Source organism: Phodopus roborovskii, unplaced genomic scaffold (assembly GCF_943737965.1).
Source record: "Phodopus roborovskii unplaced genomic scaffold, PHOROB, whole genome shotgun sequence".
Lineage (NCBI taxonomy): Eukaryota > Metazoa > Chordata > Mammalia > Rodentia > Cricetidae > Phodopus > Phodopus roborovskii.
Genome location: NW_026126460.1, coordinates 29,275,655 through 29,292,662, shown reverse-complemented (window position 1 = coordinate 29,292,662; position 17,008 = coordinate 29,275,655). Strand labels below are relative to the sequence as shown.

Here is a 17,008-nt window from a genome sequence, read left to right as displayed (position 1 = left end):
GAATCTTGTGCTCTCTCTTCTGACCTCCATAGGCACCAGAAACACTGGTAGTGCATATAGATACATTTAGACAAAACATTCATACGCATGTAATAAAAATAAAGATGTATAAAAATTGTTCTAATAAGACACTCTATAGGTATTAATATTCTCAGATCTAGGGTTTCAAGATGGATGTTTATTAAAATAAAATGTGCCCACTGAAATATTTTATTAATTCAGTTCAATAAAATAATCCAACAGTATATTAAAATAACTTTTGATTTCTATTTTGTTCATTTCTTTTGTTTAGTTTTAAATGCATGAACTACATGTTGTGTGGTGCTTGAGACATTGCACACGTACGGAGAGGAGAGCCCCTGTTCTGATCTGGCTTATCTTCAGCAATACTCACCCTGACTTCCCCTCACAGGACCATCTCCTGAGGCCTGTGCTTCTCTCCCTTAAAACCTGGAGAGAACACTTCCAGAAACATTTATATGGTAGCTTTCTCTCACATAAAACCCAGATTTTAAACCTGAGTCCAGAATTCTGATTCATAATTGATAACGTTATTATTGTAGCTAGTATCTGTATAAAGTGCTATGAATTCTTTGTCAATAATTCTTTGTCAAAAACTAAGTCCTGGGCTGGAGTGATGCCTAAGTGACTGAGAGTATGTGTAGCTCTTGTAGAGGACCCAGGTTCCATTCCCAGAACCCCCATCAGATGGCTCACAATTACCTGTGAACTCCTGTTCCAGGGAATTTGGAACTTTTTTCTGGACTCTGTGGGCACACACACATATAGACACAAACATGAACACACACATGCATATGCACACACCACACATACACACACACATGCACACACACAAGCAAAGTAAGAAAGGAAATCTTTCTTTAAAAATTAAGTCCAACCTTAAAAACCTGACAGTCATCCAGTTTGATTCCAAGATCTCAAAGTGTAACTGAATTTGGAACTTGTTTACCAGGTTAGGATGTAACAAACTTCACTTACATCATACATTTTATTGGTGATGAGTTCATTGTCACGGAGGAACTCAAAAAAGGGAAATGGCTTTTTTATTGCTGTTGAAATCTTCACTTTATTTTTTTTGAAGTACAGGAATACGCGTTCAAAGGGTCTCCTCTCTGTGTCCTCCTGTTCCATGGACGTCCTGGAGGGAATAGCATGGGAAAATGGTTATCAGGACTATGGGAATACACACTTGGGGAAAATGTACAGTTTTGTATATGAAAGAAAGACTATAAAACAAGGCTTATAAACGGTACAATTTAAAACAATGCTGGTTTGCTGAGGTATTAAAGCTACACCTCCATGCATTCATACACAAGAATGTATCTTGCTGACAGACAGATTTTTGTAACCTAAGAGCAAAACCCTTGATAATGATTTTACAAAATAGTTTACAATGTTAAAACTTGGTTTTGCCTTATGAGTATATCTCAGGACTGCAGCTGAAAACTAGACATTGATACATTCCTCCCAATCTCCTTGCTTTTACTAACATTGGTAAGCTGTAACTGACTGGGTAAACTGTATGTCCAGATTAACTTATTAACTCTCAAAGTGAAGCCTAAACAACATTTGTCTAATTCAGGTATTCTTAACAGGTCATGATCATCTGATCTTCAAACACCTTCTGAGACCTGAGAATATGGCGTTTAATAAAAAGCTTCTCATCATAGGGAGACATGCCAGCTCCTGGCCACACCCCTATCTCCTCGGAAGAAGGATGGTCAAAGAACTCCCACCTGGCAAAGCAAACCATGCAGTGAGAAGCACTTTAAACAGCTGCCAAGACCCTGTCCAGACTGCAAGGACAGGACACGGGGAAACTGCCCAGCTTTGCCAAGTCCAAGTAGGTCATTCTCCCCAAATTCCTACCACACAGGTAAGTTCTTCTGGGCTTTCCAGCTGAAGACAAGTACTGCTTTCCAGACTTCTGTCCCCAACAACCACGGAGAGACCTGGGACAGTGACCTAGGTATCTGGAAAGCTGTCTTCCTTCTTCTTAAATCTATCCTTCTCAGAACTGATGGTGTTTGCTAGCTAGGGTACTGTCAGCCTTACCAGTTTAAGAGCTCTCCCTAACCACCTCCACCAAGGCTACAGCCAGCTTGGTAGCTCATTAGTTAAGTACAGACAGGTGCCAGGCAGTGCTGGCAAGCACCTTTAATTCCAGCACTTAGGAGGCAGAGGCAGGCAGATCTCTGTGAGTTCCAGGCCAGCCTGGTCTACAGAGTGAGTTTCCAGGAGAGGCTCCAAAGCTGCACAGAGAAACTCTGTTTTGAAAAACCAAAACAGCAACAACAAACCCAAGACAAACAAAACAGGAATAAAAGGTACAGACAGCTATGCATTGTTCACAGGCTTCAAGGTACAGGATAAGCAGGTTTCAAAGGAAACGTCAGAGATGCGGTGTTTTAGCATTGATGGATGCGGTTTTGATGAACTGATAAAGCACCGACTACAGAGTTCAGGAGTCCTTAAGTTTCTGTGGAGTTTACTGGCCCCAGCTTTCAGGGGCAGGTTAGCACTAGAGAATATGAGGAACTCTGCAGGCATGCTCCACTCCCTCCTCCTCCATTCACTCAACCTCTTTTGCTCAGTGAATTTAGACTTAAGGTATGCTTCGTCAGACTGAAACCAGGCCGTGAGTAAAGTGTTCATGCCTTTTAACCCAAAGCCATAGCCTTTTGCTGTGACACCAAAGTAAAAATCTGCTCCAGCTGTTTTACAAGTACCTGCATTTTCCTGGGAAAAGAGTGCCAAGCGCAACCCACAGGGGGCCCTCCCAATTTGCCAGCCCCTGCATGAGTTCTGAGGACACCAACTGGGCATGTACTGGCAGGCTGATTTCACCCACATGCCCACTCATAAAAGCTCCTTCATCTCCTGACTCCTGTCCTCCCCACCTCCAGGGGAACAGCAGATGTGATGACTCAGGCACTACTGGATCACATCGTCCCTCGATGCCAGAACTCCAGAGGCAGAGGCAGGTGGATCTCTGAGATCAAGGCCAGCCTAGTCTTCAGAGTGAGTTCCTGGACAGTCAGGGTGACACACAAGAAAGAACTTGTCTCGAGGACGTTTGCTCAACTATGTTCATAGCAGTATTATTCATAATAGCCAGAACTTGTAATCAACCTAGATGCCCTTCAGCCAAGGAATGAAATTAGGGAAATGTGGTATATGTACACAATGGAGTGCTACTCAGTGGTAAACAAACAAACAAATGAAATCTTGAAATTTGCATGCAAATGGATGAAACTAGAAAAAGCCATCCTGAGTGAGGTAACCCAGAAAGACAAATATAATATTTACTCATAAGTGGATGTTAGACATAAAGCAAAGGACAACTAGCCTACAGGCCACAACCCCAGAGAACATAGGTAACAGAGGATCCTAGGAGACATATGGACCCACCTAGGAAGGGGAAAAAGACAAGATCTCCTGAGTAAATTAGCAGCATGGGGGGAGGGCAGGGTGGGGAGCAAGAAGGGGAGAGAGAAAGGGAATGGGGGGAAATGTATAGCTCAATAAAAACAAAGAGAAGAATGGAAGAAAAAGAAAAAACTTGTCTCAAACTAACAACAACAAAAACTCAATGTGGAAAGACAATGACATTTTCAATTTTTAAACATGAGTAGTCAATTTGAAATAATTCTAATCACTCATTCCAATATGAAAGTGAAGTACAGATTTTTTTTTTAAAAGACTATAAGGGTTCCAAGTTTCTGATGAATGGCTGAGAAGTTGTCAGCTAGTAAGCAAGCCTGGCACCTGGAAGACAAAGGCTAGGTAAAGATGGGAACATGGAGGCCGATTATAGAGTCACCTTGGCTCTGAACTACACAAATCAAGCAAGGGTAGGGGTTCAAGACAGATAAAAGATCATTTCTGAAATAGTGAGGAAACAAAATCATTTTTTAAAGTTAATGCTAGTGCAGTCAAGGAATGCACGAGCTTGGACGTTGGAGACCAGGGCTGGAGACACACGGTCTCCTGGACACACGTGGTGGGGTTGTTCAAGGCAAGAGGAGAAAGAACAGTGGGCTGGGCTGGAGAGATGGCTCAGTGGTTAAGACGACTTCACGGAAGAGGAGGAGAAAGGGATTGCAGGAGACACAGTGGTCAAAGACACTAGGAGAACACAGCCCACAGAACCAACTAAGCAGGGCTCACAGGGGCGGTAATCACAGCGCCTATCTGGTTCTGTGCTAGGCCCTCTACACACTCTGTAGAAGTTTATCCTGGGGCTTCCATGGAACCCTAACAGTGGGAGTGGGGCCATCTCTGACTCTTGCTTGCTCGTGGGACCTTTTTACTCCTACTGGGTTGCCTCGTCCAGCTCCCATTTGAGGGTTTGCACCTAGTCTTATTGCATTTGTTGTGCTGTGTTTGGTTGCTATCACTGGGAGGCCTGCTCTTTTCTGAAGGGAGCAGCGTATCTGGGAAAGAAGGGAGGGAAGGGACTGGGAGGCATAGAGGGAGGGTACACTGTGGTCTGGATGCATTGTATGAGAGAAGACTAAAAGAAGAAAGAAGAAAGCACTCAACTCTTGCAGAAGGGGACCTGACCAAGGTTCTCAACCCCCACGTTGGACAACACACACAACTGCCTATAACTTCAGCTCCAGGGGATCTGGAGTTCTCCTTTGGTCTCTCACACACCCACACTCACAGGTATATACTCACACAGACACGGGACCTTCCCTTCTCTCAAAAATAGAAAAGTAAAAATTTTAGTAAGAGGCTAGATACCTATATCAAAAGCTTCTAAAAAAAAGAATATGAGAATAACCTATGGGCCTCTATGCTTAAAAAAAATATAGTCAACCCCCAGAAACATGGCTCCACATTTGATAGCTGCAAAGGAAGTGTCCGGCTGACTCCACCATCTCCACCATCTGCAGCGGGAAAACAGACAAGCTAACAAGATGTTCTAGCATTGTAGGGCATGGAATGCAAAACCAGCCAGTTAAGAGATAAATAGGCTTCGATGGTTTTTCTTCTCAAGAACTTTAATTTTCAATCTGCCTAAAGCAAGAGGGTGCAAACGGGACACAAAGCCTTTGACGTACAGCGTACAGAGAAGTGTTGACTGCCATGTCATTAAAGTTCCTAAATGTCCCCACCTAAGATCAGAGCAGATAAGAGCTCTAGCAGATCATAGTGAAGCCATGCAGATTAATCTTGACTCATTTCAGCTTCTGGCTGGCTAGGGTGATGCACACTATTATTGTTCTTGCCTCACAGAAGAAAAGAGGACTCTCTAAGTATAACACCTGGAGGATCCATGTACTTCACACATAATATCTGACATTCAATTAAAAAGAAAAAAGAGCTGATGGGCAAAGGTGCCTGTTGCTGAGTCTGACACTCAGAGTTCAACCCCAAGTTCCTAAATCATTGTTTTTATTTTATATATATTTATCTTACATGTATGGGTGCTTTGTCTGCACGAATGTCAGTGCATCACATGCATTCCTGGTACCCTTAGAGGTCAGAAAAGGGTCCCAAATCCTGGAAAATGGAGCTGCAGACTACTGTGGACCACTATACTGGTGCTGGGATTGAACCCACGTCCTCTGGAAGAGCAACCAGTGCTCTTCACTGCTGAACTATCTCTTCAGCTTTCTGATTTCTTGAACTTATAGAAGGTTTTAAGAACAAGGCTGGTAAAACAAAACAGAAGACAGAGCAATAGAAAACATCCAGTTGGTGTATAATGAAAAAAAAAACTGTAAATGAAAATAATTCAGGAAAGAACCTAAGAGCCAGTCTGAACGTGAAACTTCAATCCTAGAGAGGTAAACACTGACACACTTACTTGCATGAAAATGTCAGAATGAAACCACTTGCTCTCTATGATGGAAAGATAGCTCAGTGGTTAAGAGCCCTGACTGCTCTTCCAAGGACCTGAGTTCAATTACCAACACCCACATGGTGGGCTCACAGCTATCTATAACTCAAGTGTCAAGGGATCTGACACCCTCTTGGGCCATCTATGGACAACAAACACACATGTGGTACACTTACATACATGCAGGTAAAACACTCATACACATAAAATATAATTAATTTTTTTTTCAAAAGAAAAGGAAACTAATACTCTGTAAGACAATGGAATGAAGGAAGGAGGCAGGAAAGGAGAAAGGAGGGAAGACACAGAAATAGAAGGAATAAGAAAGTAATACATAAAGGGCTGGAGAGATGGGTCGGCCGTTAAAGGCTAGGCTCACAACCAAAATAGAAGAAAGCAATATATGGAGAAATAATGACTGGGGATTTTCCAAATGGACAAATGACATCAACCTATAAACTCAGGAAAGTCTATATGGGATTAATAAAATAAACGACAATAAAAAAAGACAGAATTCAATAAAAATGTAAGAGAAAAATCTCAAGGAGAAAAGCTCAAAAGTTCTTTCCAGAACTCAAGCCATAAAGTATGAAAAGGGGCTTCAATCAGTTGACAGCCATGAGGGCTGTACTGAGGACAGACTCAGGCAACTACTGTTTCCTCTCATCATTATTGAGAAAAACCTAACGTACATGGCATGAGCATTAGAAGAACGTGTTTAAATCATTGTAGACGTTAAAATAGCAGGGCTGGTGGGCGGTAATGGTACACACCTTTTATCCTGGCACTGGGAAGCAGAGGCAGGAAGGTCTTTGAGTTTGAGGCCAGCCCGGTCTATAGAGCAAGTTCCAGGACAGCCAGAGCTACACAGGGAAATCCTTTCTCAAAAAACCAAAGGGGAAAAACAAACAAAACAAGACAAGGGAGAGGAGACAGAGAAGCATAAGACTCAAAAATCAGAAGACTTGAGTCAGAGGCTAGAGAGAAAACTCGGTGGTTAGTCACTTTTTGCTCTTGCATAGAACCTGGGTTGGCTTCCTCACACACACATGGTGGTTCATAACAACCTACAACTTCAGTTCCAGGGGATCTGATGCCCTCTTCTGACATCTACGTGGTATAGGACAACAAGGACATTCATGGTTGTAGTGAGATACTCACTTTGTTTGCACCTGTAGCACTGACCACGCCCATTGTGAGTGGGGACAGGGGCGGATGTTACCTGGGGGAACTAGGTCTGGGGAAGGGGCCCCGGAGCCTTCTCTTGCTTGCAGCACGGGGACAGAAGAGCATCCGGAGGCATCCTTGGCATCAGGAACCTGCTGGTGTTCATCTGTCTAGGTTGTAAGTTATTTCTCCCTGAATAAACATCTATTCCACCTATTTGTTTCTCCAGATTCTTATTAAACCACAATACATGGTACATTGCACATAAATACAGGCAAAACACTGATATGTGAAGAGTAAAATCAATAAATCTAATTTTAGGGAAACAACTTTATACTTAAAAAAAGACAAAAAAAAAAAAAAAAAACCCAGCCATTTTTACATTTCAGGGTCTGACGAGTCTAATAGGTATTTGGAACAGAAACAGAAACAGAAACAAAAGACACACAGGATGGCAGTCTATTACCACTGTCAGAGACCACATCTATCTTCACAGTCAATGCCAGGAAGGGGCAGGCCCAGGCTGGAATTGCTTCTTGATAAGTTCAGTGGTTTTCTCCAAGTTCTGTCAACCTGACTGCATTTTGAAGTGTTCTGTGCTGCTACAGCTTAGGGACAGCAAAAGAATCCCACAGATAAACATAGGATGTCCCAGTCAGTTTCCCATTGCTCTGAAGAAACACCATGACCACAGCAGCTCTTAACAAAAGAAAGCATTTAATTGTGGCTTGTTTATAGTTTCAGAGGTCAGGTCAGAGAGCACCAGAGAGGAAGCTGATAGTTCTACATGTGGATCCGAGGGCAGCAGGAACAGGGAGACTCTCTGGGCTTAAAACCTCAAAGCCCACCCCCAATGACATACTTTCTCCAGCATGGTCACACCTCCTCACCCTTTCAAATGGTACCATTCCCTGAAGACCAAACATTCAAATCTGTGAGCCCATGGGACCATCCTCATTCAAACCACCAGACTCAATGATGTCCTTAGAAACCAATAGGAATCAAAATGAAACCTTGGGCAGGAAACAGCCCAGATTACATCTTGTGGGAAGCTCAGTGTGGTGTGAGCTGCCCAGGTTCAAGGGTAAGCGAGGTGGACTGCAAACCACAGTAAGCATATAGCAAATAAAGGACAGGAGACTGGAAGACCCTGCCTGGAAGGAAGACCAGAAGACATTAGAAAACTATCCAAAAGCACCTCCTAGAGCTCAAGAACTGATGTAAATGGAGGGAAGATGGGCAGGAAGTTAACAAATGAAGCCTACTGAAGAGCTTGCAAAAGCATGCTGACAACCTAGGACTCCGCATAAGATGCATCTTCCCCTCCACCACAATCTTTCTCTTTCTTTCTTCCTTCCTTTCTTTCTTCCTTCCTTCCTTCCTTTCTTTCTTTCTTTCTTTTTTTCTTCCTTCCTTTCTATCTTTTTTGTTTTTATTTTCTGTTTGTTTGCTTGTTTTTTGAGACTGGGTTTCTCTGTTGCTTTGGAGGCTGTTCTGGAACTTGCTCTGTAGATCAGGCTGGCCTCAAACTCACAGAGATCCACCTGCCTCTGCCTCCCAAGTGCTGGGATTAAAGGCCTGTGCCGCCACCACCCAGTTCACAATCTATTCCTTTAAAACTTAGAAATTAGCTGATAGAGAGATGGCTCAGTGGTTAACAGCACTGGATGCTTTTCCAGAGGATCCAGGTTCAGTTCCCAGCAACCACATGATGACTCACAAGTGTTTGGAACTCCTGGGAACCTAACACCCTCTTGTGGATTTCTGGGGTACCAGGCATGGTGTGTTGCCTGGACATATATGCAGGCAAGTGGTCACTTCGACTCAGTAACTACACTCTGTTTCTTTTAGACACAAGACTAATGTCATTAAGCAAAATGAATTACATGGCCGCTGGTTTTACATTGCGAACTGTGGTACTGACCTACATGTCTATCAAAGAAGACAGGTTTAAAACCCATAGTAAGGACTGGCAAGATGGCTCAGTTAATAAATGAGCCAGCAGCCAAAGCAGATGACTTAGGTTGGATCCCCAGAAACCAAAATGCAGAATGAAAGAACCAATTCCTCTTCATTGTCCCGACTCCTGTGACACATGCACACACATGCAAACACAAGTAAACATAAACTATGAAGCTCCCGGTTCATATACCAGTACTCTGAGCAGCAGGTAGCTGGTAGAAAAGAATAAAATAAATGTATGTGCATGATAGTGAAGACATCGATAAGGTTCCTATTTTTAAAATACTTTAAGGCACAAAACACAGAACAATATTATAAAATCAAGATACACATTGCATATTTATGAAAACAAGTTATGCGCAGAAAAGCATAGGAAAAGATAAAAATGCTGGAGAGCTAAGCCAGCAATTAAGAGCACTGGCTGCTCACCCAAAGGACTAGAGTTCAGTTCCCAGCTCCCTTGTCTGGCAGCTGTCATACAGATGTCATGACCACCTGTAACACCAACTACAGGGGATCTGACGCCTCTTCTAGCTTCCAAAGGCACCTGACTGAATAGTTCTCTCTCTGTCACTGTCCCTGTATCTCTGTCTGTCTCTGTCTTTCTGTCTCTATCTCTCTCTCCCACACACATGCACGCATGTACCAAAGCACACATGAATTCTAGCACTCGTACACACACACACACACACACACACACACACACACACACACACACACACGAGAGAGAGAGAGAGAGAGAGGCAGAGAGTAAATACCTTTTGGAAGATAAGGAAGATCCAAGCATCACAGTGGCGCACAACTTTAATCCCAGAACTGGGGAGGCAGAAGCAGGGGGATCTCTGTTGTAAGTCCCAGGCCAGCCTGCTCTACATAACAAGTTTCAGCACAGCCTAGACTATATTGAAAAAAAAAAAAAAAAAACACCAAGAATCCCTGTCTAATATATAAATGAAAGCAGACCCAAAGACTAGAAGCTCTGGGAGGGTTAAAGTGGTTTTTACCCTTTCTATATTTCCACAAGGTTTGACAGCTTATAAACCGCATTCCAGTATGAAACGGGCCTGGTGGTGCAGGCCTGAAACCCCAGTCACTCAGAAGATCAAAACAACAGGATCGCAAGTTCAAGTTCAAGGTCAGCCTGAGACACATAGCAAAACTTTGATTTTAAAATAGAGATTTATAGTCAAGCATATTCAAGGCCCTGGGTTCAGCTGCAGTACTGGAAAATGATGTCTGACTTCCTTTGCAGCAACAGACACAGACTGTGTTATTTCTGAGGAGCACATCTGAATCACCACTGCAGGAGCAGACAGAGCTCTACCGTCTCCTTGTCAGAGCTATCATCGGCCTAGGACAGGACACCAAAGTGAAAATAAAACCCGCAGCTTGTCCTGGCCTTTGCTACCAAGGGCCATTCCTCCCTTGGATCAAGATCTGAGAGTGAGGGCTCAGACCAGGGGTGAGCCTGGGGACAGCTTCCCAGGTGACAAGTCCTGCCAGAGAGGCAGGAGCCCGGGGTGGGGCAGGGGCAGCTGTTCGCCCTGAGCCTCTGCTGTTTGACTTTCTTCCCTGGGCTGACTGAGAGAAAGCAGAGAGGCAGAGGGACTGACAACACCCAGGGCTCCTGAGATAACAGAGCCATGTCACAGAGGTTCCCAGGAGTCCCTGACAGCTGTGGCCACAGTCTGCTCCTGACAGCTGGCAGTGGTCACAAACAAGAAAGTTGCAACTGTGTGCATAATGGCAAGCTGGCCTTGCCCACAGATAGCTTACTCTGTTTTAAAAACTCCAGGTGTTCTCTGCCTCTCTCAGTCTCTCTCTCTCTCTCATCTCTCCTAACTACAGTTCAGAGCTTCTTCATGTCTGTGGGTTTGGACTGACTGAAGCTGCAGCCCCGCTCAACTCAAGACAGGAAATCACCCAGGTTGTCAGAGGGCAAAGTTAGAGAGGGAGAGAGACCCACCTGCTGCTGAAGCTGCTACCTTTCCTCTTCCAACTCCTGCCAGGGGCCTGGGAGGGAGAGCTCAGATCCCTGGGTGTCCTCGCAGGCTTCCAGACTGCGTGGTCTGGCCCACAGCTGAGAGCAGGAAGTCAGCCTGAAGTCTAACTCACCAGGGAGGGCTCCGCCCTGATGGGGAAAAGAGAAATGAAAGTATTTCTGTAATCTCAATGTGCTGCTATGAGACACTGTCCTTTCCTTCTTTCCCCAAAATGTATTGGCAAGGAGGAGGAGAAAGGGGGGGACCTAGAGGATTGCAAAGGGGCACTCCAGTGACAAGCATGGCCACTTCCTGGGAGTAACCTCGTTTATAGGGAGATGGGGGGGGGAACCAAAGCAACAACAACAGCAACAAAATCCCTCCCCTCAAACCCAAACCGTTCTCAGTTACTCCTGTGTCTAAGTAAGCAGAGTTTGTCCAGGATTGCCTGCCATCGTTTTTGGTGTTGTCTCTGGATGAAGTGGCTTGGGTGGGAGAGAAGTGGAGAGGGAGAGGCAAACTATTCCAAGTTATCTCTCAGGCTAGCAGGAGAACCAAGAGCTGAATGTTGACCAGGAGAAGCTATCCCTCAGACCTGAAGAGAAGCTAGGGTGGAACAGGGAGATGCCGCCCTTGAGAGACACCTGGGTCACAGCATTCTCTCTGAGGACTTCTCATTCCAGCTTGTAGTCAAGGGTGTGAGGAAGCTACCACAGTGGCCGTCAGGGACAAAGAACTTGTCCACCCTTCTGAGATGTGGACCTGGGGAGAGATGGGCAGACTGAGATGTGGACCTGGGGAGAGATGGGCAGACGCCTCCAGGGAGTCCTTCTAGGAAGCCCCCAGGGATCATGAGGACACACCAGCTCCCTCTCTCTTCCTCCTGGGAAGACTTTCTCTTGGGAACTTGGAGGACTGGGGTGAGCCTCACCCTGTCAGGTCTCCCAGCAGGCTCCCTGCCTGCACAGACCATGGCTCTACTCTCACCCATTGGCTCAAATGCACAGGGATAGGCTGGCATGGGGCAGGAGTGGGTGTGACTGGCAGCAGAGCCTGAGGCCGTGCCTGAGCTTAGAGTTCAGGGCTCCTTCCATACACTCACATCTTCGCCAGGCCTCCAATTCTACTTCTAGCAGGAATAAAACATTCTGAAGCGTACGGGGGTCTGTGCATGCGGCTGATGATACCAGAAGACAGTGTGGGATCCCTGGAGCTGGAGCTAAAAGCAATTGTGAGTCACCAGATGCGGGTGCTGGGAACCAGACCCAGGTCCTCTGTAAGAGCACACTGCATTCAACCGCTGAGCCATCCCTACCCCTAAATGGTATTTCGATTCCCATGTTGTCTCTTCCTTTTGCCTATCTGTCAGATGGTTTAGAACCAAGGCTTGGGAAAATGATCAAATTGGGGCCATGAGTCCCTAACCCTGTTTAAGCCTGAGCTTGTTTCTTTTTCCAATTTCCCTTCTACCTGTGAACCAGGTGAGTACAGAAGCAGGAAGCCCTGGCAATCCATGATCATGATGCAATTATCCCCAGGCCTGATGGACTCTGGGTAGTAACCTTTGGACTCTGAGAGACTGCTGAGACTGAGTCAAAACAAGTAACAGCCAGACAGACCTCTGCCTAAACATCACAGAGTAAGGTAAGGGGTGTGAAGCTTTGAATGTCACAGTCATCCAACTTTGTGAGATGCTGGGGAGACAGGAGGAAACATGAATATCTCTACTAGGAAGTGAGAATGGGAAGAGATCCCAAGACAGTCCAGGAAGAGGTCAAGGACAAGGACACACAGGAGACCCACCTGGCCATCTCCTGAAGGTCTGAGGACTATCCATGAGAAACACCTTTGAAGAAGCCCAGGGTCCTGATGATGCTCAGGAGGATGCAGGATGCTGGTCCAGGGCCTCATGTCGGGGGAGTCCCCACCCCTAGTCTGCATCACCACCACAGCCCTTCACTTTAGCGTCTGTGTCAAGTGGACAATGACAGAGAGTCCCTGTGTCCTGTATACAGTTGTGAGACCCAGAGACTCTGCAGCCATTGATGCCTTCCCTCCACTGAGGTGACCACACACCACACTGCAAGGCAAGAGCTGAGACTTTCCTCCTTCTCCTCTCCTTATTATTGTTATTGTTATTTATCCTTTCTTTTATATGCATTGGTGTTTCCCCAGCATTTATCTCACTACGAGGGTGTCAAATACACTGAAACTGGTGTTATAGTCAGTTGTGAGCTGCCATGTGGGTCCTGGGTATTGAACCCTGGTCCTCTGGAAGAGTAGTTATTGTTTCTAACTATTGAGCTATCATCACTATCTGAGGGCAGTAGCCACTTTCTGGCCAGGGTACCAACTAGGTCTACACAACCTCCTCAAGGAGGAGCTTGTGAACCCCCGCCTCCTAGTCTGTCAGGTGTAACTCCTAGGAGGTCGGGTGCATAGGGAAGAGCATATGGCCCCACCCACTTACCCCAAGGCAGCTCTGGCAGGACACCATGAAAGGCCTCCCCTTCCCTGAATACCTCACACCCAAGTTTCTATCTACAATATTGGCACGATTATTGACACAGGAATCTAGAATACTCTGGCCTTGTGTTAATCTATCCAGGGGAAAATAAGACCACTGCCATAATTTTGAGCCCAGTTTGAAGCAAGCTTTCATTTAATATGGGACAGGATGATGGACCCTATCCAGGCCCATTTCTGTGTTCCCAGAAAATAACAAAGAGTCACATTTTGCAGAAGCTTAAAAATGTGTCTCAGTTTGCGGAGGCTTAAAAAGGCAACTCCATAGGGCAACTCCCATCATGTCCAATCAGGGGCAAGCATACATCCTGACATATTTCATGCCTACATACCTCCAGACCACATGTGATCAAACACATACATTGCAGTTGGGTCAAACAAACTTGTTTAGAGGATTGAAAACTGTGGCTTATTATGTCCTATAAAGAGCTTCCAGCATTTCAGGAAGTACCTTATTATTGTTATTGTTATTTATCCTTTCTTTTATATGCATTGGTGTTTCCCCAGCATTTATCTCACTACGAGGGTGTCAAATACACTGAAACTGGTGTTATAGTCAGTTGTGAGCTGCCATGTGGGTCCTGGGTATCGAACCCTGGTCCTCTGGAAGAGTAGTTATTGTTTCTAACTATTGAGCAAGGGTTAGAAACGTTTGAGTTTCTAGGATCTATTTGTCACGGTAATTAAAACAAAACATAATTTTGACTGTCACACTTGCCAAAATGAGCCAACACTTCAACACACAATGGGGCTTAGAAGGGAGCTGGGATGAAGATTTCAGGAGAGGAAGCTCCAGTTTAAGGCAGTCCTGGAAGAGGGTGCATGTCAGATAGGAGACTGCAGATCAGGAAGTCTGAGCACTCCATGGAAAGATCTGGCAGGCACTGGGTGGGCAAAAAATGGTTCTGGGGTCTGGGGGCCCATTCTGGGTCAAGACTGGTTGGGTTGGCAGTTACCTACCAAGTCCTGCTTAAGCCAGAACTGGAAGGCTTTGTTACCACAGAGGGAGCACGTGCTATAATGGCTCAGATGGCAAGCAGTCTGTGTACAACGGACAAGGCTTTGTTCTCAGTCAGATGGAGTTCCATTTGCCTGACATCACCAGGCCCTTGGCTTTCTCTCTTCTGAAATTTCCCCTTCACTCCCAAGAAATCCTGGTTGATCTGGGTTTTGTTTGCTCATTTATTTGCTTTGCTTTTTGTTTCTCCATGACCCTACCCTCCAGAAAGTCTCCTACCAAAGTTCAGTCTGCCATGAACGAGACTGTGGCTGCTGAAAGGTCAGGCAGTAGGAAGCAGGAGGTTGATTCTGGGCCAGCTGCCTCACCAGTTCTGACTTCTTTCCAAAATCCCCGAGGCCTCAGGCCGTTCGGGTTTTTGCACAGCATCCAGAATCACTACCCGAGTAAAAGCCTACTTGTCAAGTACATCTTTAAGAACACTAAGCCAAGCTTTTTTATTTCTCATAGAACAGCAGCATGGGAGTCCTGGTCATTCCTGTACCCAGCCTGGTCCTGGAGTCATGAGAAGTTCCAGACAAAGCCATCTGAGAGTCTTCACCCACTCAGGGGACAGATGCGCCCCTGCCCAGTAGCATGAGACATACCCATGAACCCGATCTACCCATGGCCCTAAGTAGTCATAACTTTGGATACTGTGTGGCTATGGAATAAAGATGCATTTTCTCATCTATCATTGGCCTCATATTTGATGAGGCCCAGTATTTGATGATTCCCAGACCCAACACAGCCTTCTCTCAGTCTCCTGCTGTCTATCCTGAGCACATAACTAGATAAGAAATCATAGTCTACCAGGACTAGAGAACTCGACCTAATAGTTTTTGGGCATCAGGGTATTGGGAAGCCTCACAGGGTCATCCCCATGGATGTGTTCCATGGGAACAACTAGAGCAGTTGTTCTCAACCTTCCTAATGCTGCCACCCTTTAATACAGCTCCTCATGTTGTGATGACACCCAACCGTAAAATTATTTCATTACTACTTCACAGATGTAATTTTGCTGCTGTTATGAATTTATAATGTCAAATATCTGATGTGCAGGATATTGGGCCCCTATGAAAAAGTCACAACCCAGAAGTTGAGAACCACTGAATTATAACATATCTCCTGAGCTCCTGATGTAAACTGTTTATTCCCAGTGCAGCTGATACTGAGGAGTGGGAAATTCAGGCTAGGGGTCATTCATGAGAGACCTTGACCACTCAGTTCCCGACAAGCAGGCCCCTCCAGTAGCTCCAAGGACTTCACAATCAGCAAAGTAAGCATACATCTGGGATCTGCAAGCTTGCAACAAACACCTAAATCCCTGAATTCAGGAAGGATGACTAACAGCTTTAGTCTCCTTCATTGCTATTGACTATCCTGTCCAGTAGAGTAGACATCTTCCCTTCTAGAACAATGACCAACTCAGCCTTTGCCTCTACAGCAAAGGGCAATGAAACAGTGATTCTGTTCCAGCAGACTGAGAGTTTAGCTGCTGGCTCTTCATCCTTCAGATTGGCTTAAAGTTGCCCCATCCCTCCACTGGGCAGCTGTGGTCCACCCTGGATGTTCCTCAGATTAGTTTCATCCCTCAGCCATGTTTTCCTCAGCTATCCAGCCTCCCATGCATCCATATTCTAGTGGTACCTTTGGGTGAACAAGCTGTCCTCCTTTGGTGTATGTGTAGAGGGTTTACTGGCTGACACATTTGAGTAATCCCAGCTAATCCTACTGTCTTGTGTGTGTTGGAGGGAGTTCCTGAACACTGAAGTGAAGAGTTATAAAGAGGTTTTGTTGCTGTTGTTGTCTTTTTTAACAGCATGTACCTGATCATCAGGCCATTTAACAAGAAATCCCAGGTGTTTCTGGTGTTAATGCCCAGAGCTATCCTGCTTCCTGGGCTGTTTGCCATCTCAGCACCCAGGCTTCCTGGCCCTTTTCTGCACCATTATGAACTTCATCAGTGATGCCCCCCTTTGTCTAATCTATAAAAATGAAGTCTCTCTGGGTGGTAATGAATCTTGGCTCATCAAAGGATGCTTGTGTGAATTTTGCAAATTTGTGTTGGTTGTTTTTTTCTTTTTAGATTACATACAGGGCTGATCACTTTATAAATGCATGATTAATATAAAGCAAACTATCTCATGACCTACATACATCTAGCATCTTCATGATACAGATGAGACAAGGGCAAGCAACTTACCCAAGGACACAAGGCCAGCCCTGGTGAACCTGAGTTCCCATCCACATGGGCTGACTTCAGAGGCTTTGCTTGTGTGTGCCTATGAGTATAAGCAACTCTTGCTTACCCTACCAAAATTAACTAAAAAGAGCCGACTATAAACAAGAAGATGAAAGGCAAAACCTCAGATATGCATAACATTTCTGTTTACTGGTGAGTGTACCCACTGTTCATTATTAGATAGAAAACAGTGATGAGCACATTTTGCTAAGATAGCATATCTTCTGCCCCGACTCCCACCCGCCCAAACACACACG

The 17,008-nt window shown here is 45.2% G+C and overlaps 1 protein-coding gene across 2 annotated transcripts in view; it reads right to left on the bottom strand.

Moving 5' to 3' along the window:
* Positions 1 to 11,084, bottom strand: part of LOC127226524 (nuclear autoantigen Sp-100) — a 49,059-nt gene extending 37,975 nt beyond the window's left edge. For both annotated transcript variants that reach the window (XM_051190628.1, XM_051190629.1), the window contains exons 1-2: positions 10,968 to 11,084; positions 1,000 to 1,159 (exon numbers count right to left, since the gene is read on the bottom strand). In XM_051190628.1, the coding sequence (XP_051046585.1) occupies positions 1,000 to 1,152 (153 nt within the window). In that variant the 5' untranslated portion in view covers positions 1,153 to 1,159; positions 10,968 to 11,084. The remainder of the gene's footprint in view (positions 1 to 999; positions 1,160 to 10,967) is intronic.
* Positions 11,085 to 17,008: the final 5,924 nt, after the last annotated feature.